At 42.1% G+C, this 26783-nt stretch overlaps 1 protein-coding gene across 2 annotated transcripts in view; it reads right to left on the bottom strand.

Annotated features, from left to right (window-relative positions):
* The window catches only part of LOC148017862 (uncharacterized), a 54380-nt gene extending 34886 nt beyond the window's left edge, over positions 1-19494 (bottom strand). For both annotated transcript variants that reach the window (XM_087662120.1, XM_087662121.1), the window contains exons 1-2: positions 19239-19494; positions 19037-19135 (exon numbers count right to left, since the gene is read on the bottom strand). In XM_087662120.1, coding sequence (XP_087518246.1) covers positions 19037-19135; positions 19239-19479 — 340 coding nt within the window. In that variant the 5' untranslated portion in view covers positions 19480-19494. The remainder of the gene's footprint in view (positions 1-19036; positions 19136-19238) is intronic.
* Positions 19495-26783: the final 7289 nt, after the last annotated feature.

Raw genomic sequence — 26783 nt, 5'->3', positions numbered from 1 at the left:
TTGACAATCCTGAAGGATTTTTGGTACTCTGAGGAGTACACACATTGTTCTTCAACATCAAAGCATTTGGTTGCAAATTTTTGCTCATTCCTGACAACATGGCACATCAAAGAAACAATGATCAAAGCAACGTCCTTGGTATCCTTACTCAAGAGAACACAAGCTTGATGGCTCCAACTACCCATTGTGGAGTTTTATGGTCCGCAACCTTCTTGTTGCAAAGGACTTGTGGGCTAGTTACAGGTGACTTGCAACAACCAAAAGGTCTTGCACCTCAGACACCTCAACGTCATGCTCAAGGACAGTTTGTTGTTGCTACTGCTGCTGCCCCTCCTTCCCATCCTACAAAGGATCAAAGGAAATGGGATTCAAAGGATACCGAAGCACTTCCCTTGATAGCATTGTCAGTAAAAAGGACCATCGTTCCACATATTTAGTCTTGCAAGACCTCAAAATCAGCATGGGATATACTTGAGTGTATGTTTGCTGCCCACAATGAGGCCAAGATCTCCTATCTTCACAAAGTGTTGGCAAATGTAAAAATGGATAAGGGTGATAGCATTACGGGTCACCTTACTCATATACAAGATTTGTGTGAGCAACTGTTCAATGTTGATGAGATTATTCAGGATGTTGAATTGGTGAACATCACATTAAACTCTCTTCTAGAGTCATATATTGGTTTCCACACCTCTTTGATGTTGTCTTTGGGGGATTGGGGGGGCGACAGCAGCCCCTTACATTTGTGGAGTTGAAAGGCCTCTCACTACAAGAGAAACAGACTTGGAAGAATGTTGCATTGCGTTCAAGTGATGTGGCTACGCTTTCCAAGTTCATAGCATGCATGGCAACCCTTCTACATGCATTGAGGTAAAGGGGGCATCCATTTTACTCTCTTGGAGAGTTTGTAACAACCATCTCAGGACTGTTTTGGCTGCATTTACAGCAGTCCTTTCATGCTGTACTGCTTCATCCATTGCATGCAGCAAACCATTATCAATATCTTGCTGTTCAGGAGTATATGGAGTAGCAACGGCTTGCTGTAATATGTATGTCTTGCCATTTACAGTAGGCACAGACTCAAAAGAAAGTGGCAAAAGGCCCTCAAAGACATCACCAATTTGCTGATTTATGCATTTTGCTGGACATTTCCTTTTAGCACATGATGGTTGTTACAAACTCTCCAAGAGAGTAAAATGGATGCCCCTTTACCTCAATGCACTAGAAGGGCTGCCATGCATGTAGCACATGATGCAGGGGGGGCACAATTGGCTGATATAACAAAAAAAAGATGATTGTGATGAGCCTGTGTTTATGATTATAAGCTCACTATTGAATGATGATGAGCCTACTTCCTCGGACAAAGCTCAGCAAAATGTACATTGGATGCACACCATGCAAGAGGACTTAGACTCCATTGCCACTAACTCTACATGGAATATTGTGGATCTACCACCTGGCAAGAAGGCCATTAGCACTAAGTGGGTTTTTAAACTCAAACGTAAAGCTAATGGTACAATTAACAGGTACAAGGCACAATTGGTAGCAAAAGGCTGTCAAGAAAGACAGATATGCACCAATACCATGTCAAGAAAACAAGTATACTCTAATACCATGTAAAGCAATGACTGAGCAACCAAAGAGACAGGAGGGTTTGCAGGGAGAAACACAAAGTGTGTACAACAAACACTAAGAAAGGAACCTCTGAATCTACAAATGTAGGGATGAAGACTAGCACCTGGAGCAGGGAGACAACAAAAGAGACCTCCGAGTCTGCAAACACAGGCCTGATGAGCTGGGAGTGATGCCAAGTGGTGATGATGAGACAAAAGCTGAAAATCACAAATGAAGACAGCCTCTGATGGTGTGATGACGCCAAAGGAAGGTGAGACACCTAATGGAAGGGGAGCAGCCATGATACAAAAGGTAACACTAGAATGCCACAATGAAACACGGCAATAAAACGCCGCAGTAAAACACGATAGTAGAATGCCGCAATAAAATGCTAAGTGGGGATGGATTGAAGGTAAAAGGTGGCCACAAACTACAATGTCCTCCAATAGGGGTGTGAGTAACAGGCTAGGAGAGAAGGATGTCGGAATGATGGAAGAAGAGTGATGAATGAATGAGAAAAGAGATGTGTAATGAATGAGTGGTGCGTGTATATAGGCACAAACAATCTTGAGTCTCGCCTACTAAAGTCTCTTGAGAAGCGCTCTGACTCTCTCAAAAAGCCCTAAAAAGCCTTTTTAGGGCTGGAAACAGAAACCAAAAATGGGAATGAAGAAGGGAAATTGTATGGAATGATGTGGCTTCTCAACACCTCTCTTAGGCCCAAAAAGAAGAACAAAAGAGTGGTGCGATGGAGAGAAGAAGATCCATCCTGTAATTTGAGAATGCCGCGTCAAAGGAGCCTTGGGAGATAGTCAAAAGATTGGATGAGGCAATAGAACCTGAAACACAACCTCGGGTGAGAAGCCACTAGCTCTATTACACCATGCTGGAAGGAATAAAAATGCCTAGTCATAAAGTCACTGTTGAAGAATCCAAGGGCCCCAATCGAAGATAGATCCTCTAGATGATGGGTTTCAGTGGATGTAAAACTCCTCAAAAGAGAGTCAAACCTTGAAAGTAAAAGATGGTGGGTGAAGAACTTCAAGAGAAGTAGGGTACCCCTCTGCAACTGGAGATGGAGGAGCCAGAGAAGAAGAACACACCCTCTGTGAGGGCGAAGGAAAAAGATTCCCCTCTAAGAGAGATAGAGACTCCAACTCATGGATCACGGTCTCCAAGGTGTCTGATGACGAAGGAAGTACTCCCAATCATGCCAAAGAAGGTATCTGGAGCTTAGAAGAAGCAAAAGTCGGAGAGCGCCTAGAGGTGTCTTCTCAAATCTGAGTAGAGGAGGATGGGATAGGAGGAGGCTCAAGATTAGCCAAGGGTGGGGAACAGTTGTTGGCTCACAATGAAGAGGGATCTAGAGATGTTGGCCGTGAAAGCCACTAGACCCAAAAATGGGTGGGAGAAACCTCCGCACAATGTGGCGGTCTCCAAGAGGATTGATCGCCTCGTGAGGTCTTAGAGCCTTCGACTGCTCATGAGGACTTAGTGCGCGTCAAATGCGTTTTATTGCCTTGAGAGTAGTAAGTTGAGAGCTAAAACAAAATGTTCTCTATGGGCCAAAAAGGAGAGGTAGCACAAGGAGTGCCTCGTGGAAGAGGCATATACTCGTGGGGTAGGAAGCAAAGGTCGATGTCGACAATCTTCAGGGGTGTAACCGATCTTGCTGCAATACAAGCACCCACGAGATAGGCCATTTGTAGGTGGAGACACCATGGTACCAGAGTGGCAACCTATAAAAGGAGGGGTGGGAGAGAAGAAGGATATCTCCCAATGACACGCTAGAAGTAGAGCAAGAATCAGATGTTGATGTTGAGCCAACAACCTGTTTACCTTCTTCGAGGCAAAAGCCAGAAGCTATCTTTGCCTCTGGCTTTGATACCATGTCAAGAAAGACATGTACGCTCTGATACCATATCGAAGCAATGACTAAGAAACCAGAGAGACAATAGGGTTTGCAAAGAGAAACACAAAGCATGTACGGAAAACACTAAGAAGAGAAGAGAAACTCAAATGAACAAAATGATGAAGAATTGAAATAATGAAGTGAATCTGATACAAGGGTGCCATTGCACAAAAGATGCCTTGGAGCAAGGAGACGACCGAAGAAGCTTATGAGTCTGCAAACACAAAGATGATGAGATGTTGCTTGGAGCAAGGAGACTTTCAAAGTGAGTCTCTAAATCAACAAATGCAGGGATGAAGACTGGTGCCTGGAGCACGGAGACAACTGAAGAATGGATGGAAGGTGGAAGGTGGCCACAAACAAACTGCAATGCCCTCAAATAGGAGTTGTGAGTAGCAGTGGCAAGAAGAGAGAAGGATGTCGGAAAGAAGAGAGGTGTGTAATGAATGAGTGGTACCATATATATGCGCACAAACAGTCTCTAGTTTCGCCCACTATAGTCTCTTGAGAGGTGCTCCAACTCTCTCGAAAAGCTTTAGAAAGCCGTTTTGAGGCTGAAAATGGAAACCAAAAATGGGAATGGAGAAGGGAACTTATAGGAATGATTCGGTTTCTAAACAAAGGCTATGTGCAGAAGAAAGGCATAGATTATGAGGAAAATTTTGCTCCCACATCCCATATGAGTACGATGATGTGTGATTGCAATGGCTACACATCATGGCTAGAAAGTACATCAGTTAGATATTAAGACTGCATTCTTAAATAGGGATTTGTATGAGGATCTTTATGTATCACAACCTCCAGGGTTTGAGATTAGAGGGAAAGAGCACATGGTATGCAAGCTGCCTAGAGCTCTTTATGGTCTTAAACAAGCTCCTCATGCATGGTACTCAAAAATTGATGCATATGTATCGCAACCTCCAGGGTTTGAGATTAGAGGGAAAGAGCACTTGGTATGCAAGCTGCCTAGAGCTCTTTATGGTCTTAAACAAGCTCCTCATGCATGGTACTCAAAAATTGATGCATATTTGGCCAACAAAGGGTTCGAAAATAGTCCAACTACTCCCACTCTATACATTTTTAAATTGCAGATTTAAAGGCTGAATATATTGGGAATAAAGGGCCATCATACCTTTTATATGTGCACGGGTGTGAACACACCCTTAGCACATTTGTGCTTTCATATATATCTATCTAAAACCTAAAAAGGTACACACTAAAAATTGTACCCACGAACATCGTGCATCTCTCTCTCTGACTTTCACTCTCTACTCTTGCTCACATTTTGCTCTCTACATGACATTGCATCGCCACTGCGCATCACTCACTTCAAACTAGTATCAAAGCTGCAGCTAAGGTGTTCACGCTTCTCAAAGTCCGTGCAGGTCAGCTCGTCATTGGTCTTTCACTAGACAAACAGGCAACAACTCGTGCAGTCAGGCATATGTCAACAGGCCACGTTTTCAGTCAGGCAACAATTCCAGGTTGTGTGTAGGTCAACATCGTCATTTCCTGGTCAGACGCAGCCACCCGCAGGTCACGCACTTCAGGTGCAGGTCAAAACGTCGTTTTTCAGGTCACGAGCAAGTCACGCGAGCAGGCAACTGGCTGGCAGCTGTAAACGGGGCAGATTCGTCACTTATCTTTTGCAAATTTTTTTAGTTTTTTCAAAGGTTCCCTGCAAGCAAGCCCTTTGCTCCTGACGGGCATTCGTGCATGTAAGCATAGTTCAGAATTTTGGGCAGATTTGTGCCAAAAATTAGGGGATTTGTCCAAATTTGATGCGAGCAAGACACAACAATGATATTTGTCTCATAGATTACAGGAATTTGTGACATTTTGCCTCTGACATTTGGGACTTTTCATGTACATGCAAGAATTGGGCTGAAATTTATCCAATTTCTCGACATTGATGCACATTGGACCCCGTGCAATTTGGGGCTTTTGCTGTTTGGGCAAAATTTATGCGCCATTTGGTCATTTTATGTACGTGCGGGTTTAATTCCATGCAATCTGGACATCTAGCACTTGGAAAATTTTGGGGGTTTTGCTAAAATTGCTCTATTTTGGCAAAATTGGCCTATTCTATGCATGTCAAAGACAGTGCAAATGTATGGTTGATACTTTGAGCACAAAAATTTTGGGGGTTTTGACCGTACGTGTCAAATTTTGTGCCCGTGGGTGCATATACAGTAGAAATGGCAGCTAAAATTTGGGACTTCTCATGTAATGTGATGTATTTGTCCTTGGAACAGCTGTAATCAATTGTGGAGTGCTGTAGCACAAGGTTTAGTGCTTCTGAAAATTTATTTGCAGATCTGAAATTTCTGCTTTTACGTGGTTATTTATTGCCGGTTGATACTTGTTTATACCTTGGTCACTTGTGTGACAATTTGGGCCTGCATTTGCTGACCTTTTTGGTCACATTTGGGGTGAAAATCATGGCTGGCAGCAGTGACAGCAGTCATCTCAGGCACATTAAGAAGCTTGAAGGAGCACATAACTTTGCAGTCTAGCAAAAACAGTGCTATAATATCCTATTGCAAAAGAAGCAGGCAAGGCCAATTAAGACCAAAGAGGCAAAGCCCACAAATATGGAACAAGAAGACTGGGATGAGTTAAATGAGCTTGCACGCTCAACCATCGAGCTATCAATTTCTGATGCCTTGCTGTTTAACATTGAAGGTTTGGATTTTGCCTATGCTATTTGGACTCCATTGGAAGAACTGTATGCCGAGAAGAGTGCCACAAGTAAAGTTTACTGGCTGAAAAAGCTTATGGATTTGCATATGAAAGAGGGTACAACAATGTCTACTAACTTGAGAGAGTTTAACTCCATTTTCAGCCAGCTGGTTGCCTTGAAGTTCATGATTGATGAAGAATTTAAGGCTACGTTCTTGCTTTGCACTCTGCCAAAGAGTTGGGATACATTCAAGACTGCTATGAGCAATTCTAATACAATGCTTTTGTATGTTGATGTAGAGAGTTCTCTACTCATGGAAGAAATGAATGAACAAAACAATGCATCCAGTAAGTCTTCTAGTGCTTTGCATACTAGGGGCAGATCACAGCAGAAAGGCAAATCTGATAGCAAGGGACACAATAAATCACGTAGTAAGGATGTTGAATGCTATCATTGTGGCAAGAAGGGTCACTTTAAACGTGATTGCTACAAATGGAAGAAAGAGAAAGAAAAGGGCAAGAAGACAGATGATAGCAAGGAAGAGAAGAAAGAGAGTCAGCCTAAGAAGAGCAGTATCAAAATTGAAGAGGTGAATGTAGTCACTCATGACAGTGACAGTGGGAATGACGTACTCTTTGTCTCTTCACACTTTAGTACACATGCTTTACTTGCAAATATGGATGATGGCATGCACACTTGGATTCTAGATTCAAGTGTTTTCTTTCATGTCACCCCTCTCCACATCGTGTTGTCCATCTTGGGGACAACTATGCATGTGACATTGCACGCATTGGCAATCTGCAATTACAGTTTCAGCATGGTTCTATCTTCACACTTCAGCATGTACGGCATGTACCTAAGCTCAAGAAGAGCTTGGTTAGCACAGGGCAACTAGATGACCACCCTTGATGATGGGAAATGGAAAATCTATAAGGGATCTAGAGTGATTGCCAGAGATTGTAAAAGTGATACCTTGTATCCTCTCCATGTATCTAGTGTGCATGACCATGTTGTTGCCCTGAAAAGGAGGAGATCCAGCCACGTGACCAAGCAACCAAGTGTTTCTTTGTGGCATGGCCAGTTAGGACACATGAGTCAAACTGGAATGAAAGTGCTTTCTCGTTTGGATTACTTGTCTTGTCTTCGTTATGCTGATTTTGAGCATTGTGATCATTGTGTTTATAGTAAACATGTACATATGTCTTATAAGAAGTCTCTTTCATTGAAATCTTCTCCTCTAGAGTTAGTACATTATAATGTATGTCAAATGCCAAGGTTATCTTTAGGGTTTAAAAAATACTTTGTCACCTTTCTTGATGATGCTACATGGAAGGTATGGCTTTATCCTATTCATAGCAAGGACAAAGTGCTTGACAAGTTTCAAAAATTCTTGGCATTGGTTGAAAATTAGACTGGTAAGACACTCAAGTGTCTTCCCTCTGACAATGGTGGGGAATATGTGTCCAAGGCCTTTCAGGCATTTTGTGACAGCAAAGGGATAAAGAGGGAGCTTACTGCCCCTCATAATCCATCCCAAAATGAAGTTGCAGAGTGTATGAATCGGACCATACAAGATAAAATCCATACTATGCTGTCTCATGCTACATCACCCCCTAGCTTTTGGACAAAGGCTGTTATGATAGATGTTCACTTGATTGTAAAGCATATGAATTGGACCATACAAGATAAAATCCGTACTGTACTGTCTCATGCTACATTACCCCCTGGCTTTTGGGCAGAGGCTGTTATGACAGTTATTCACCTGATTAATCAGTCACCGAACAGGTCTTTTGGCGGGGGGGGGGGGGGGGGGGGGGGGGGGGGGGGGAGGGGGGGTGGGGAGGGAAGGGGGGGGGAAGGAAATACCTCAAGAAGCGTGGTCAGGCAAGCCACCTTCATATGCTCACCTGAAAGTGTTTGGTTGCGAAGCTTTTGTGCACATTCATAAAGAAAAACGCAACAAACTTGAGCCAAAGCTCTATAAATACATTTTCTAGGATATGGTGACGAGGGTAAAATGGAATATAGATTATGGGATCCCGAGAAGAGGAAAATAGTATGCAGCAATGATGTTATCTTTCAGAAAGATCGCATGCATAAACAGCCCAAAAAGACTGAGGAGGTCCATAGGGTTGTATTCCACGAAGAAATACCTTTTGGACAGCAAAATGTGCATGTTGTACAGCAACAAATACCTACTGTAAATGAACCTTCAAATGCAGAAAATAATGCTCGAAATAATCAGCCAGCCATTGCCCATAATGATAAGCCACTGGATGTGCAGAAACAGCCAGGACAGCAAGCTGTTAATGCTGATTTGCAGGCTGAAATGCCAAGACAGCAAACTGAACATGGAAATTTGCAGGCTCAACAACCAACAAACAATGATAATTGGGTTAGGAGATCATCTAGGGCTACTAGACAACCTGATAGATTCGTTCCTGATGCAAACAATGTGTCTGATTATGTCATGTTGACAAACTGTGGTGAACCGTTTTGCTTCAAGGAAGCAATGGACAACCTGATTTGCAGGCTGATTTGCCAAGACAGCAAGCTATTAATGCTGATTTGCAGGCTGAAATGCCAAGAAAGACAACAAGCTGAACATGGAAATTTGCAGGCTCAACAACCAACAAACAATGATAATTGGGTTAGGAGATCATCTAGGGCTACTAGACAACCTGATAGATTCGTTCCTAATGCAAACAATGTGGCTGATTATGTCATGTTGACAGACTGTGGTGAACCGTCTTGCTTCAAGGAAGCAATGGACAGATAGGACAGCAAGAAATGGTATAAAGCCATGTTGTTCAAAGATGGAATCTCTTGAGAAAAATGGCACTTGGGACTTGGGCAGAAAACCCTTCCATGCAAATGGTTTTACAAGATGAATGTCACTTTTGGTTCCGCGACAAAGTATAAAGCAAGATTGGTTGCAAAGGGATACAAAGGAACATGGAGTTGACTTTAATGAGATCTTCTCTCCTGTAGTCAAGATGACTAAATTAAGAACCATTTTGGACTTGATTGCAGCTGAAGATATGGAGCTCATACAGATAGAAGTAAAGACTGCATTCTTACATGGTGATCCGCATGAAGACATATATGCAGCAGCCTGAAGGGTTTGTGGCAAAAGGGAAAGAGAAGATGATATGTAAACTCAAAAGGAGTTTGTATGGGCTGAAACAAGCACCAAGAGAATGGTATCATAAGTTTGATACATTTATCAGTCTCAAGGCTTTCATAGAGTCAAGTGGATCACTACTTATACACCAAGAAGGCAGCCTGATAACCTTGGTGTGAACACACCCGTGCACATATAAAAGCAGCCTGATAATGGGAATAAAGGGCCATCGTGCCTTTTATATGTGCACGGGTGTGAACACGCCCTTAGCACATTTGTACTTTCATATATATCTATCTAAAACCTAAAGAGGTACACACTCAAAATTGTACCCAAGAACATCATGCATCTCTCTCTCTCTGACTCTCACTCTCTACTCTTGCTCACGTTTTGCTCTCTACTTGATATTTTCATCGCAGGACATAACATCACCACTGCACATCGCTCACTTCAGAATAAAAATATGTATTTGCTATGTCAAACATGGGCTGTCCACACTATTATTTGGGGATTTAGTTCACCCAGAATCAGCACCGTATCATCATCTCACAATCACACTATGTGGATAATCTATTACATAGGTTTAATATGCAAGATTGCAAACCTATGTACACTCCTATGAAGCCAAGCTTAAATTTGTCTATGCATGATGGTGAAGAGATGCGTGATGTTGCAACTTATAGCCAGGCAATTTGCTGCCTCATTTACCTTCGCAACACACATCCTGGCATTTAATATGCAATATCTCAAGTGAGCAAATACATGCACGGCCCACAAACCATACATTGGCAAGCTGTTAAGCAGATCTTCAAATACTTGCAAGGTACTCAGTCACATGTATTATTATTTCCCAGGGGGGAGACTTGCACTTATAGGCTTACATTGATTCAAATTGGGCTAGTGATGCAGACATTAGGCAATCTACTAGTGGACACGGTTTCTTTCTGAACCATTCAAGCATTTCATAGCTAAGCAAGAAACAACCTACAATAGCTACCTCATCTTGTGAGGCTAAGTACAAGGCAGCCTTCACCGCAACAGCAGAATGTATATGGCTGCGAAGATTATTGGCTGATCTACAAATTTCTTTGGAGGGTCCTATACCCATTCTTTCTAACAATCAAAGTGCTATTGCACTGGCACAGAATCATGTGTTTCATGCTCGCACGAAACACATTGAGATACATTATCATTATGTCAAAGAGAGATGCTATGCAAGAGAGATCAGTTTGATATATGTCCCTACGTAGGAGAATGTTGCACACATTTCAAGCACTTCCTCCTGAGAAGTTTGAGGCTTTTCAAAAGTCCTTGAACTTGCTACCCTTTGGTGATTGATCTTCTTGTACTTCTACCACATTGGCACTCCAAGGGGATGCCCATACAATTTGCCAATTCTATGGGCAGTGCCCAATGTTTTAGTTTGTTTGTTTGTCGTGTGAACACAACTACATTAATAAGTTGTGACACCACTTTTAGAGTTAGTTCTCGAGTTAAATCAACTCTAATTGAGTTAGGGATAGGTCTAACTTACTTAGACCTATTTACTTTCACTCTATGATTCTAGTACTTCCATCTTTTGAGTGTGGAACAACTCCCCACTCTCGCTCATTGTCTTGTGTTCACTCTCTCTCTCTCTTCCTCCATTTCCAACAGCAGATAGGCACGGCCTCCCTTGGGAAGGCCAAATACCTTATACTGCTTGTTGACAACTTTGGTCATTGTGTGCGGCATATTCCCATCCGAACACATCATTAGAAAATAGTGTGGTGGAGCATGCCAATCAAACCATGCTTGAGATGGCCCAATCAATGTTGAAGCACAAAAGTCTTCCCCATTCCTCAAGGGGTGAGGCAGTGACTACTGCAGTACATATCTACAACAGGTCACCTACTTCAACATTGCAAGATAGGACTCCCTACCAAGCTTTCTTTGGAAAGAGGCCTTCACTTTTCCACTTCCGCATCTTTGGATACGAGGCATATGTCCATGTGGACAAGAAAAAAAGAGGAAGCAAACTCAACCCCAAGTCGAAGAAGCTTATCTTCGTTGGTTACAATATGACCACGAAGGGCTATTGACTCTACAACCCGAAACCTCAAAAGATCAAGGCAAGCATGGATGTGATCTTTGATGAGGCAACCTCTGAAGATCCGATTCATGGTTCATTTGATATAGGTGGTTCTACGTCATCGACTGATCCCCCCTCCCCAAGTGCCTTATTGGCTCTTTCATCTAGTTGATCCACAAACATATCTTTTGTGGTGGCTTTGTTGTCTTCTCTTATGAAGACTCCTACTCATGCTCACTAAAGAGCCGCTTTGCGCGTTCTACGCTATCTACAAGGGACTTGATCCTACAAGATCATGTATGGAGAGAGGGCTACTCTTACTAGTTGGAGTAACTCTAATTGGGCAAGTGATGTGGATTCAAGACGGTCCATTACAAGTTATGCCTTCACCCTTGGATTGGGAGCTATCGCTTGTTGGAGCAATAAAAGGCAGCCTATTGTGGCCCTTTCTTCTACAAAGGCTAAGTATCATGCACTTTGTTCTGCAGCTATGGAGGCAGTTTGGCTCTGTCGTATGTTGGCAAAGATTGGCTTTCCACAAATAGGACCTACAATGCATGGACAACTAGACTGCCCTCGCTCTAGTGAAGAACCTAGATTTCATGCTCGCATGAAGCACATCAAGGTTTAGTGCCACTATGTTCGAGAGCAAATTGTGGATTTCGAGTTGGCAATGGCCTACTGTCCCATGGAGGACAATGCAGTGGATCTCTTCAGGAAGCCCTTGCCTAAGGATTCTAAACTTCACCGCATGAGGTTGTTGAGTCTACATACACTCCTCGGATCTAAGAGGGGGTATTAGCCTGCCTATTTTAGTCATGTTAGTCCATCATCTCTTGGTTATGAGCTCCTATCAGAATCTGACAGAGACATGGGAGCTCTCGCATTTTAGTGTGCATTTCTTCTATTTTAGGCACATTTACTGTGCATTTCCTCGATCTGTCAACTAGTTTACGCCCCCTGCTAGTGTCTGTCTGCTCCACAAGTGCCCAAAATGCTGTGTCGTCATTTTTTCCATTTTACTGCGTAATTAGACTACATTTATTGCAGCCGCAAGCATTACAGCAACAAGTCGGCCATATTTTATGGCCTATTTTAGCAATCGGCTAGATTTGGTAGTGTACACTTCATCTCCAACACTCTCCAACTTTGGTGCTCCCATCTTCATCAGCCTGATCTGGTGCCCTCGTTAACATTGTGAGCTGCGTGTAGGGCTTGCTCAATCCTCCCTTTGTATTCAACATTCATTATTAGTCAATGAAAATTTCTTCCTTCTTCAATTGGCCAGATTTGTTGGTTCCTTGCTATTTATAGCAATCACCCCTCCACTTGACCCACACATTCTTCTACAAGTTGATACTGCCATGTTCATCAGCCTAATCTGGTGCCCTCATTGACGTTGTGGGCTACATGTAGGGACTACTCAATCCTCCCTTTGTATTTAGCATTCATTTTCACTCAATGCAAATTTATTCCTTATTCTTCTTACTGTCTCTCTCTTCCCTGCTGGTTTTATTCGTGTTCCTTCTTCTGTTGCACACTCTCACAAGATCACCCTACCTACATCTAGGATTTGAAAGAGTAGCTGCTGAATATTGATGAGGTGATACCCGATGAAGAGATAGCTAACATCACACTTATCCATCTTCCAAAGTCTTATCTTGGTTTCCATACTTCACTGGATTTGTCCTTCAAGGAGGCACAACAGCCCTCACATTCACGGAGTTTAACTAGCCTCTTGTTGCAAAAGTAGCATACTCAAAAGAACATGGCTATGAGATCAAGTGATATAGCTATGCTTTGTAGGTATAAAAGCAAAGGCAAAGGCAAGCAACAAGTGAAAACTCAGCCCAAGGCTAATGCGGCACAACTACCAAGCAAGGCTGTCCAAGACTCAATCAAAGGAAAAAAGAAGGGTAAATGCCACTACATATAGAAAAAGTTATAGAGAGGTTGATTATGCTCTTTGTTTGTGAAGTACTTTGTACAAAGATCTCTTTTGGTTGGATACTTACAAGAAGAGATCCAATCGTACTTTAACAATCAGTACACTTACTCTTGCTATGCAAAATGCAAAGCTATGGCATGCTCAATATGGCCACCTGAGTTTTGGCAATTTCACGACTCTTAAGAGGTATCACATGGTCGACACTTTGCCTACTTGGTATACTCCACCTCCCCATGCTTTTGAGGCTTCCATTCTTGACAAAATGCATAGGTTTGCCTTTAAGAAGGATGGTGCAACGCGTGCTCTCCATAAATTACAACTTCTACACAATGATGTATGTGGTCCCATGCGGACTCGTACTCTTGGGGGTCATCTTTATTTCGTCACATTTATCAATGACTACCCTAGGTACACTAGAGTGTGTATGGTTTGAAGGCCAAATCCATTGTATTATGTACTTCAAACATTTCGTTGCCAAATTGGGAACTAAAACTGGTTTGAAAGTGCAAACTCTTCGCAATGATAGAGAGGGCGAGTACATGTCTAAAGCCTTTGAGGCTTATTTGCTAGACCATGGCACTGCATACCAATATACACTGGGGATGACTCCTCAACAGAATGGAGTAGCAAAATGCAAGAGCCGTACTCGTGGGAATGACTAGATGCATGTTGACGAGCAAAGGGCTGCCTTGTAGATTTTGGCTTGGAGGCCTTGTGCATGCTAATCATGTTTTGAATTGTGCTTCTACAAAAGCATTGAAGACCATTACACCATGTGAGGCATGGTATGGCAAGAAGCCTAGTGTGGATTACTTTCGTGTTTTTGGTTGTGTTGCATACACACATGTACCCAAAGAGCTTCATAGAAAGCTCAATGACAAGGCAATAAAATGCATTTTTATTGGGTATAGCTGGAAAGAAAAGGGTATAGGGTGTATAACCCTTCCACACACAAGGTTTTTGCGAGTAGAGATGTCATATTCTCTGAAAATTTAGCACATATGCATGCTGAATTTGAAATGCCAGTCACATCATACTCTTTGGATGTATTTGAGGATCTCCTTCCATATGCTATTGGTTTGGGGGCTGATTTTGATGCAGAAAATCAGTCATTACAGCATGCTGAACCTGCCCCACTTGCCCAAAATCAACCTCAAGCTGATCCAATTTCTCCTAGGGCAATGGATGATGCTATTGTGCAAGAAAGGATGCTATATTTACAGCCAAAACAGTCCCTAAATGGCTGTTATAGACTCTCAAAGAGAATTGTATGGATGATCCTTTGCCTCAATGTACACGTTCCGGTGCAACTGACCTTTGCGGACCTATGGGCACGGCCTCCCTTGGGAAGGCCAAGTATCTGATGTTGATTGTTGACGATTTCAGCCATTACATGTGGCGATTACTTCTTGGAGTATTTCTGCAAGTAGAAGGTGTTTGCAAAAACGCAAATGTCTTTCAAGGTTCAATGTGTACGAGCAAACCATGGCAGCAAGTTTTGTTCTAATGTCTTTTCTCAGTCTTGCAAAGATCACGGCATTCAGGTGGAATATTCCCATCTGAGCTCACCATGTAAGAATAGTGAGGTGGAGCGTGCCAATCAAACCATGCTAAAGATGGCCCAATCAATCATGGAGCATAGGAGTTTGCCCCATTCCCTTTGGGGTAGGGTAGTGGCTATAGCAGTTCATAACCACAATAGGTCCCCTACTTCAACATTGCAGGATGTGACTCCCTATGCGGCTTTCTTTGGAAAGAAGTCTTCTATATCTCACTTTCATAACTTTAGATGCGATGTATATGTCCGTGTGGACTAGAAGAAAAGAGGGAGCAAGCTCGATCCCAAGTCAAAGAGGCTTATCTTTGTGGGTTGCAGTACAATTACGAAGGACTATTAGCTTTACAACCCAATGAAACACAAGATCGAGGTGAGTAGGGATGTGATCTTAGATAAGGCTACAACCTCCGAAGACTTGATTGATGGTTCTTTTGTTGCAGGTGATTCATTGTCCTCGGTTGACCCCCCTCCCCCAGCCATCAATCCCTCCCCTTCCTTCCACATTACCCATTTGCACCCCTTCTTCATCTGTCTCCTCCCCCTCCTTCCTCTACTATCCCATCTCCCTCTCCTTCTCCCCTTCAACCCTTGACGGCTCCTTCTTCTACCTCATCATTAAGTATTCCCCTACCCATTCCCCATCTCCTCAAGTTTCTTTTAGAGGGGATTGAGCCATAAAAGAGGGAGTTTTTTGTTAGCAGATTAGTCAACTCATGGTCCAGTCTAGACTTGTGGTTCAATAGACTGGGCACAGAGACATTTTAGGCATTTTATTTGCCATTGTTTATTGTGGATTGGCATTATTTGCAGCCATTCGGCCAACATTTAATGATGGCCGACCTATCATATTCTGGGCATTTATTTGTCCTATATATTGTCTGGCTCCCCCCTCCACTTATTCATTCATTCATCACTGAACAATTCTTAGAGAGAGGGAGCAGGTGCCAGTGCCTCCACAACCGGTGACTCACATTGTATCTATATTGTCTCATGTCTTGGCATATGGATTCCATTTCCCAAACATACATCTGAGTTCTCATCTGTATTGTGTTACCTCTTTCTATTCTTTTGTCTTGTGTTCAGCAGTTTATTTCAGCACATATTTATGCTTCCATTGCTGCACCACTTCTAGCATGGTATCAAATTTCAAGATTTGTGTCTCTGCTGTGTTTTCTTGCTAATTTCAGGATTGTTTTTACCCTTGCTAATCAAGCAGCTGCTACTCCTACCAAGCACCCTATTTTGCCTGCATTTTTTGCTAAAGTCAACATCCATACTGCCTACGCATCCATTTCAACTTGTGTTTTGATATTTCAGCATCTCCTCTTGGCTGGGCGCTTACATTATCAGGCCATTTTTGCTGTTTTTGGCAGTTTTTGACTGATTTCTTGATTTTTTCAGCAGCTTTTGTCTTATTTTGATCAGATTTTGGATTATACTATATGTGAACTCTTTTTTTTTGCAATTTGTGCTCGTGGTTTGGCTGTGTTCCCTCTCCAAATCCCTTCGCTTCTCTAGTTCTCTTCTAAATCCTCTACAGATGGCTGCTCCATGCACATCCACTGATGCTACGCTATATGGGGATTCCCGTGAGGCTCTTGTAGCTTCAGAGAGGGGTTCGAAGATGAAGAAGTCAAAGGCCCAGTTTTACCACTATGGCAAGAAGGGTCATTTAAGAAAGGACTACAAAGAGATAGCGGCTTCCAGGAAGAAAAAGGAGCAGAAGACGAAGTAGGATGCGGACTCCTCCATCGAGTCATCATCTGCCTCTCAGATTCTGATTCCGATCCTCCAACCAAGGCGAAGTCCAAGCCGCGGAAGGGCTTCTCTTCTTCAGATCGTAGGAAGGGCCTCATGGCCCTTCCTCAACTGTTTTCTAGTGGTGGTGATTCAGTCATCCCTCACAACTCTCCAATGCCAAAGAGGGAGTGTGAGAGGGTGGTGAGATGGGGCGGCTGCATCTCATCTATGTTTCTATACATATGCACCGGATCCAGAGAGGGACATCCCTGACGCATCGACCGAAGTCTAGCATGTACAAATCCTGGAGCTAGGATTGACATCTAGGTTCATGATGAGTTGGTTACTTGACAGAGAGCGGGTGGCTTTCATCTGGAGCTCACATGAGGGGACACTTTGGTGGTCTGGCCAAAGAAGGGAAATCCATGGTCATTTCTGCACTGCGACATTGGTGACAGGATGGTTACGTATACTACGTCAGAGGCATTGTTGACAAACATTGAGAGCTGCTATAATCTTCTCTATCTTCAAGAGCTAGTACGATCGACATCGACATCAGGTTCTCTCCGAGGCACCTTGGTGGTGGCTTGCGCACCCACTACTTGGGTATCCATGGTTCTACCTTGATAGACATTGTCGTGTGTACTATGATGCGACATTATCATTGTATATTGTATTGTATCAGATCACCCATGATCTGAGAAAGGGTGTTAGCAGATTAGTCAACTCATGGTTAAGTTTGGACTTGTGGTTCAGCAGGCTGAGCACAGAGACATTTTAGGCATTTTATTTGCCATTGTTTATTGTGGATTGGCATTATTTGCAGCCAATCGGCCGACCTGTCATATTTTGGACATTTATTCGTCCCATGTATTGTCTGGCTCCCTCCTCCACTTATTCATTCATTCATCACTAGACAATTCTTGGAGAGAGGGGGCAAGTGCGAATGCCTCCACAGCCGGTGACTCACATTGTAAATGTATTGTCTCAGTCTTGGTATATGGATTCCATTTCCCGAGCATACATATGAGTTCTCATCTGTATTGTGTTATCTCTTTCTTTTCTTTTGTCTTGTGTTCAGCTGTTTATTCCAGCACATGTTTATGCTTCCATTGCTGCACCACTTCTGACATTTTCTTCTTCAAATGAGGGGAATTTACCTTCTCTTAGTGAGGGGGATTTCCTTCCACAAATAGGTACACATGTATTGCAAGTACCAAAGACTACTCGGTCTCCTTTGCAACAAGATGAGCCATAAAAGAGGGAGTTTTCTTCTTCAAATGAGGGGGATTTACCTTCTCTTAGTGAGGGGGAGTCCCTTCAACAAATAGGTGCACATGCATTGCAACTATCAAAAAGACTACTCGGTCTCCTTCGCAGCATGATGAGCCTATCACCATTCCTAGGTAATAGGTGGTATCAGTGGCTCATGTAGCAATTAGGGATTACTCATTTCCCTAAGACAACTATTGGCCCATAGAGATCAGCCAAGATTCACGCCCAACATGATAGTTCACTCTGCGTGAACTGTACCCTTATGTCATAGATCCTTCAGGACCATAAGCCTTATACTATTGATGAAGCTCTTGCATAGGTGGGTTTGCACAGTGCTATACAAGCTAAGCTCAATTCTATTGAGCATTCCATATCCCAAGAAGCAAAAGGTGATTGGTGTGAAGTGGGTCTGTAAGACCAAGTATCTTGCAAATGGACCCTTGGTCGGATTTGCCTGGTGAGTAGGGTTGGATTACTCAAAGTCCTTTGTACCTACAACTCAGATGTCCTTTATTCAAGCTATCTTGACTCTTGTAGCTCATCACCATTGGTCTGTTTTCCAAATGAATGTAGAGACTATTGATGAAGCTCTTACATAGGTGGTTTTGCACGGTGCTATACAAGCTAAGCTCAATTCTATTGAGCATTCCACATCCCAAGAAGCAAAAGGTGATTGGTGTAAAGTGGGTCTGTAAGACCAAGTATCTTGCAAATGGACCCTTGGTCGGATTTGCCTAGTGAGTAGGGTTGGATCACTCTAATTCCTTCACACCTACAACTCAAATGTCTACTATTCAAGCTATCTTGACTCTTGTAGCTCATCACCATTGGTCTGTTTTCCAAATGAATGTAAAGTTTGCCTTTCTGAATGGCATCTTGGTGAAGGAGATTTATGTCTCGCAGCCTCCTAGCTTTCTTGTGCAAGGGAAGGAGAACCATGTTTACAGGCCCTCTATGGCCTGGAGCAAGCTCCTCAAGCTTGGGCCACTTCAGGGCGAAGAGAGTCGTGAGTCGTTTACAGCAGTGACCTTGTCAATGACAGACATGGAGAGAATGCAGAAACCGAGAGAGAGAGAGAGAGAGAGAGAGAGAGAGAGAGAGAGAGAGAGACCAATTATGCGAGGAAGATCGACTCGATTGTTGGTATGGTAACCTCCTTTGCCCAGGACGCCTTTCCCGCCGCAGCTCCCACAAGCGATGCTACCTTCCCCTACAATAATTAACAGACGATCCATGAATATAGAAAAGCAGAAAGGATATTAACCCAGAAAAGATAATAGTATATATAACAGCAAGCAGTATTCCTTTCTCACCTCTGCAGACACGACATGGCACGGGAGGGTAAATCCACTTGAGAGGCTTCACAAAAGTTTCGCTCCTGCCGCTGCTGCTGGACTCCGAAGAAGAAGAAGAAGAGCAAGAAGCCCAAGCTCCTCCTCCCCCTCCCCCTCCCCCTGCCCCACCCCTACAACATGGGCTTGGTGGGCTTGATTGGCTTGATTGGCTTGATGCTGCGAACGGGCGCCATGGCCTCACAAGACTGACCGTGCTCATAACGTTACCTTCGCAACTTTATCCGAAATAAAGCATTTCTTTTGAGTTACAATAACGGACACATTTCTATTGGCTTGCCTCCCTGTAGGCCTCTTGAATCTCGCACACCAAACGATAGTTTGTGGGCCCCTTTACACGCTAGGCGACGGACTGTTTTTGAACACATCAACTCTCCATCCAAAACTATCCATTGTTGTTTACACACTATCCACATGTGTTCGTTGGACACTTCCAAATTAAGATACAAATTAATCAAATAACACACCCATTCATTGGTCAAGTTATAATTAACACAACAAATATTAGCTACTTAATGCAGCAAATCAATAATAATCATCTACAACATAAGATCAAGATTTAATATAATTGATATAGTTAACATAATAAAAAATCAATCAAAGCAAATCAAGTTAGTTAATATAATAAATATAATTGACACCAATTGTAGCATGATTAACATAGTGAATATTACACAATTGTATATACCAAATTATCATTGACTAAGTAATACATCAAGATATTATTAGTTAATTAGACACACATCAATTTACTATTGATTAAATAACACACACATCTCATTACTACTAAGAAATTGACATATTAATTCAACATCAGTTTTGAATTTTTGGCATTATTAAAACGATAGTTAGAAATACAATAGAGAGTAGGGGAGTTGAATCCCCTTGCCATGCTGATTGCCGCATGGACCTATCCAAGCTCTCTACGGGAAGGTGGAAAGAGGGAAAAATTTCAAGTTGCACCACCCACCTTCCCGCCTACAATGTAGACCATAGGTATTTTTAGTCATTTCCATCTTCATCATCAATCTCTTTTACAGAATCACTATCGCCAAATATAGTTCTAACATTTGCATTCTCTCTCTCTAAACATGCTTCGAGCAATGTTGTCCCTTTGAGCTACTCCACCAGGTTGATTGGATCTCGGCTCAAGCTCCACCAACTGCGCTTGATGAACTAGTTGTGTGGTATTTGTGTTAATCAATGTAGTAGCCTCTACTAGTCTATTCCTTAAATATTTTGGTGATTTGTGTCATGTCGAGGTGCACTACTCTCTCTCTCTAGCTTTGTTGTAGCTTCACGTATCCAAGCATCATCAAAATTGTAATCGTGTACAATGCGCATATTATATAAAACAAGGCATGATGCTACCATCTTTGGGACATTTTGTAGGAGCATATCACACCTCTTTAGTAATATGTGAAAACAAGTTTTAAGGATTCCAAAGGCTCTTTCAACTTGCATACAACTGCTTGACTATATATAGTTCCAATACTAACTATCTTTACTACCCTTGAAAGGAGGTAGTATCCAAAAGCGTGCAGGACATGCACAATCACCAAGAAGGCAATATTGACCCAAAGCACCATTTGCACATTAATATTCTAAATCAATATGTTGAAAAACATTCCAATCATGCATTGAACTTGCCCAACCAATGTCATAGTCCTAAATAAGACAATTCGCAGCCATTGTGGTTTGAAGAATTAGTGAGTAGAATCCCTTCCTATTGAAATAACCCTTGTTATTTTACATTGGGCCGATAATCGGTATATGGCTGCCATCCACTGCACCAATCACGAAATGTATACCTCAAATACTATGAAATGCATCTACAAATGTGAGCATTTGTTGTGCACTTGGCCACTTTATATACATGTCATGTAATTTTGATGTCATCAATGCATCACAAAAGTCCAACACGGCCATCTATGTTAATGATGTTGAGACTCTATATAAATCAGCAATAAGTCCTATGTTTGAGCCACTTGCAAGACAATGTAAAGTAACACAAAAATGCTTCTATGTTAATGATGTTGAGACTATGTATAAATCTGCAATAAGTCCTAGATTTGAGCCACTTGCAAGCCAATGTAAAGCAACACAAAACTGCTTCTTAATAGGTAATGTTCTTTGATAATTTATGCTTCTATGTCACATCTATGGTGCTAGCTTTGCAACTACATACTCAAAGGCACTCCTACTAACATGTAGTCTACTTTTAAACATTCAACTCAAAAAACTACCTAGAAGTCCTTGCTACATAAAAGTTTGAGGTCTCAAATAACATGCTCGATGAACGTGGCTTCGATAACCTATCCTTGTATGATAAGCTACAAAGCGTCAAGCCATAATTCCGTTAGAAAATGCAAATGCATAGTGTCTTTCATCATTGTTATCCGCATCTCTTAGTAATAGCTCAACCATGGCGATGACAACATTTATGATAGCAATTATGATACCAATGCAGCTCTTTGCAATGCTAATTACTAAGCAAGCATGTTGCCCCAAACTGATGATCGAAAATCCCTTCCGCAAATCATTAAGCAATTATTTAGCACTAATGAGATGAAAACAAATTGTTGAGTAGGCATGTTGCCCCAACCAGAAATTCTAGGTACAAAGAAACCCTCTTGTTGCCCCAAAGTCGCTCCTCTCAAAGCTAAGTCACTATCTTAGCTATGGCATTTTCGATTAAAATGCATATTGTTGCCCCAAAGTTGCTCCTCCTAAAGCACCTCGTCAAGAAAGGCTAATCGTTGTGATGATTGGTGTGCTATGTTGTCGGGACCAAAAATGGGCCCGACACTGGCTCTAAGGCTCTAGCCGGACCTCTATGCTCAAGCAAAACACCCCACAATCTCGTGGCTAGGAGCATTTGGAGCCTACACACACTGATCTAACTTAGATGCACTTTTGTACTATTTATAGTTCAACGGATCCCTTTCCAACTCCTCACAGGGAGTACCCAAATAGATTGGTGTCTAGCACCTCGTAGCACATACACAAGGAGCACCCCTTGGCTAACTGTCGAGACTCTACTACGACTTTTCTACACCTCGAGGATTGGCCCCAAGATGCGCATTCCAAAATATACACATGTGAAACATAGTCCACTCTTTTAATGTTCATTCTAGGAGATAATTCAATCCTTACCAAATTAGGCCCCAAAGGGAACGAATGTACTATCCTATAGCATGGGACTCCTTACGCTTTCAACGTGGGTCGATGATTATAACAATCAAGTGCAATGCATCCAGGATTTGTTTTTCTGATACCATGTATATGTAATGCAATGCAAATGTGAATGCTCTTAAGTGCATAAATATATAAACTTATAGATCAAACAGCATGGATTGTGCGCAAGCAATTCTTTTCATGATTTTACCCTAACCCAATGCATCCTTGCTAAGGCAACACCAAAATAATTTGTGCTACTGCTCTTCTTTAAAAACTTAAAACACACAAAACCTATATGTCGAGATATGCATAAAATTAGATTTCAATGGATTCTTAACTCCTCACAACCCTTTTTCCCTATCGTTTATGGTTTTGCATTCATTGGTGGATGTAAATAGTATTTTTCATGTTTTTTTTAAATATAAAAAATAGTAAATACACAGCTTAACATAAAAATGGGAATAAATTGAGGCCAAATCTCATGCCCTAGCTCCACCATACATTCATGAATACATTCCTAATTTTCTATAATTTTTTGGCACATAAAATCTATTATTTTTCATTTAAAATCCATTTTTCTTGTTTTATCTTATTATTTATTCGTGAATTTTTTGACTTTTAGGCATGTAGAGCTTGCATGAGCCAAGATAAAGCATTACACTTCATACGACCTCATGTGAACACTAAAAGAATCATAAAAATGCATAAAACCCTCAATTTCTCCAAAATCCCACAATTCTCACTTTGCGGGTTTTCTTTGTTTTCATTTTAATTACGTGAACAACAAGAACCAACTGAGAATTTTGATTTTTCAAGCACTAGAACTCATATTCAATCATTTGAAACCACTTTTCAAAATATGCGCAAAAGATTCATTACATAAAACAGTAAAATCAAGCACTTACACATTTCATTTAATACGAAGTCACACCTATTTCAAAGTCGAGAGGTCATTGATGCTCTTCCATGGTTGGTAACGCATCCTCAACCTTCAATTTATGTTCCATAACACTTCAGCATCATCAGACACCCAAAATCAATCACTTCAGCCCATCCCTTACTCACATCGATTGAGCCATAGGAACAAGGTGGAGAGAGGAAAGAGAAAAAGGAGAGACAACTATTGAAATCAAATATTTTCATTCCTTGCATCATATTGCATGTGCATATAGTCTAATTGAAGCCCTCAACACGTAGATCGGGGATATGCCTTCCATCTCAATTGGCCTGGTTGATAAGGCATAATCATTCAAATCGAGAAAGTGTCAAAAAAATCATGCTCCCCCCCCTCCTCCATGGTGAAAAAACGTTTTTTAATAAAGCCCTTAGCTTAATTCTTAACTTTAGAAGTTAATCAGTTCACCTTTTGCATGTTCACACTTCCTAGAAGTGGTTCTGGCCCAGACAGAGGGTTAAACGAGCTCGAAATTGCAAATGGACTAGACGACTAACTTTGTGGCATTGAAATCTATCATCTAGCCTCTGTCACGCACTTCTTGGCTCTCGAATCCAGTAGTTGCTTTATAATGCAAAACCTTGCGGGGATTAAATGGGGAGTCAAACAGATTCTAATCGACGAACGAAGACTTGTGTCGGGTTCCTAGTGTCAAAATCTACCTAGGAAAACTCTAGCTCAATTATCTATGCTTGTTTCATTTTCCATGAATAATTGCTCTTTTACGCCTCTTGGGGTCTTTTTGCACATTAAATCAGGCTCCAAAAACCTGCTCTCATATGTTGTTCCACAAAGCTATAAAAATTACATGGCACAGCGACAAAATCTGAGAAAGAGAGAGATAGAGAGTACACAACAGATAAGAGGAGAATTAGAAATTTTCTTTAGCTCCAAACAATTGATACAGAGATGGCTCTATCCACCCGTGCGTTTCCACAGTGAAGCTTAGATGGCGATCTAGATAGAAGATAGGTGAATAGCTTAAGGCTAGATGGAACAACTCTGACTAGGTGAAAGATAGATGATCGATGGTTGTGAAGGGGTTTAGCTTTTATAGCCCGCGAAGGTGGTTAGGTCAGCGTGATCGACCTACCATATGAGCCTCCACTAGTCAGCCAGGGAATATTCCCTTTATTGGGGATGCTGCCCTCGGATCCCCGCCAAGGGGGCTGCTGACCCCCCTGGGAACCCCCAGTTAGGGGCCGCTTCTGCGGCCCCCGGACCCCAAAATAGGGGCCCCTTTTAACTCCCTTACCCCGCAACTCGATGCAATGTGCCTCGAGTTGCTACCATCTTAACTACTCAGTCCAACCCAAAGATTAGACCCACAATGGTCACCTTTTTGCCATCCGGTCACATAGACCTCATCTGATATACAAGTCAGGACTCAACCAATGTTCGGGCTCACATTTGGCTTCTCCTCATAATGGAGGCCTTACAACTTTGAGCACCATGGATCATTGGTCGCACCTTATGAGGGTGGGGCATTGAGCATATCTAACACCCCCCCTTAATGTCCACCCATAGGTGAACTATCTCCTCGGCCCAATGCTGAGTCTCTAAAGATGAACTTGAAGAAGGTCCTTCGTAAGTGCTTTGGTGAAGATATCCGGTCCATTCTCCTCTGTTGGACAGTAGACCAATTCCACTATCCCATCCTCCATCAAATCACGCACATAGTGATATTGAATCTCTATATGTTTGGTGCGTATACTGGATTTTTGGCAATGGCAATGCAACTCTGATTGTCACATCTCAACACAGTTGGTTCTTCACCCTACACTCCCATATGCCATAGGATCCTTCTCAAGCATACTGCTTCACATGTAGCAAAACAAGCTGCTTTGTACTCTGCTTTGGTAGAAGACAATGCCACTGTTGGCTACTTCTTACTAATCCAATAGAAAATTCCTGAACCCAAAGAGAAATAATAACCAGAAGCTGACTTCCTGGAATCACTGTCTCCTACCCAATCTGAGTCACAATTCCCCACACGAGAACTTTCGGAATTGTATGTGATACCATAGTCAAGAGTTTCCTTCAAGTATATGAGCACCCGCATCCCAGCCTTCCAATTACTCTCATGAGGTTTGTTTGAGAACCTGCTCAAAACACCAACAGCAAAACTGATATCTGCTCTGGTATTACACAAGTAGATCTGACTGCCAAGCATCCTCTTGTACCTCCCAATGTCTACCAGTGTTGATGTATCCTCAACGGATAACTTTGCATTCACCTTTATAGGTGTAGCTATCTCCTTGCACTCGGTCATGCCAAATGCCTTCAAGATCTCCCATGCATACTTCTTCTGAGAGATGAAGATCTTTCATGGATCTTGCCAGACTTCAATTCCCAAACAATAGTCACTTGTAATAAGAAGGTTGTCCACATATAGGACAATCACTACAAAATTTTCACCATTCCTGTAAACATACAAGTTAGCATTTGTGGTGCACAGATCGGATGCCGTAAGCGCGCGTAGTGAGCGTCAGAAGGTCCCCAAGAACAAAAGAGCTCTACTTTTTGCACACAAATCAATGTAGAAAGCATGCACAACATGAACAAGAGACCAATTGGGTGCAATCTCCCCCCATGCCTTGTGTGAGCGCTCCACAAAGCATGTATTTTTTATGTATTAATCATCTTCAAGCTCAAATAATAGCCCAAATTACAAAATAACACGCTTTTGGCTTTTGAGTTTGCTTTAGTGCCAAATAGAAATAAAGCTAATGAGCGAGCGCCCAAGAAGTCAGGCATACCCAATACAATGTCCAAATACAAATATCTAAATTGTGCGTCCATGTGCATACAAAAATAATAAATAAATATCAAACGCCTTGATAAATAGGCGCGACAAAATATAGGCGCCATGCCTAAGGTATGCGCCCATCAAAATATAGATGATAACTCGAATACATGCTATCCTCCAATGCTTTCCACCACCACTGCTGCTATCTCTACACATCAACTGAAGCATTCACAATCGTTAGTAAAATAATACAATTAAACCGACAAAAGTAAATACCTAGCAATCTTCAGCTAAATAAATTGATTGGTTAGAAATCAATCCTAACCTTAATTTATCACGAGTGCGCACTCTAAACTCATAAACGTCTATTAATTTAATATGTATTTTGCGGAATCACCCGCTATGGAATCACCCATGTACACACTAAATTAACAAAACACCCGAAAAGGATAGGCATCCCTATCGACTTCTCGCACAAAGAATCCACTTTGTGTATGAGCCCCGGTAATCAAAGTTTACGGAATCCACCGTAAAACCTCACGGAATCCACCGTGGCACGGAATCCACCATGGAATATGCCTCCTGGCATCATACCCCTGGGGTGGGATAGTAATTGTCCTCA

Source organism: Lygodium microphyllum, chromosome 21 (assembly GCF_053477565.2).
Source record: "Lygodium microphyllum isolate KBCC chromosome 21, Lygodium_microphyllum_v1.1.10, whole genome shotgun sequence".
NCBI lineage: Eukaryota > Viridiplantae > Streptophyta > Polypodiopsida > Schizaeales > Lygodiaceae > Lygodium > Lygodium microphyllum.
Note: the sequence above shows the minus strand (reverse complement) of the source record. Positions and strands in the feature narration are given on the sequence as shown.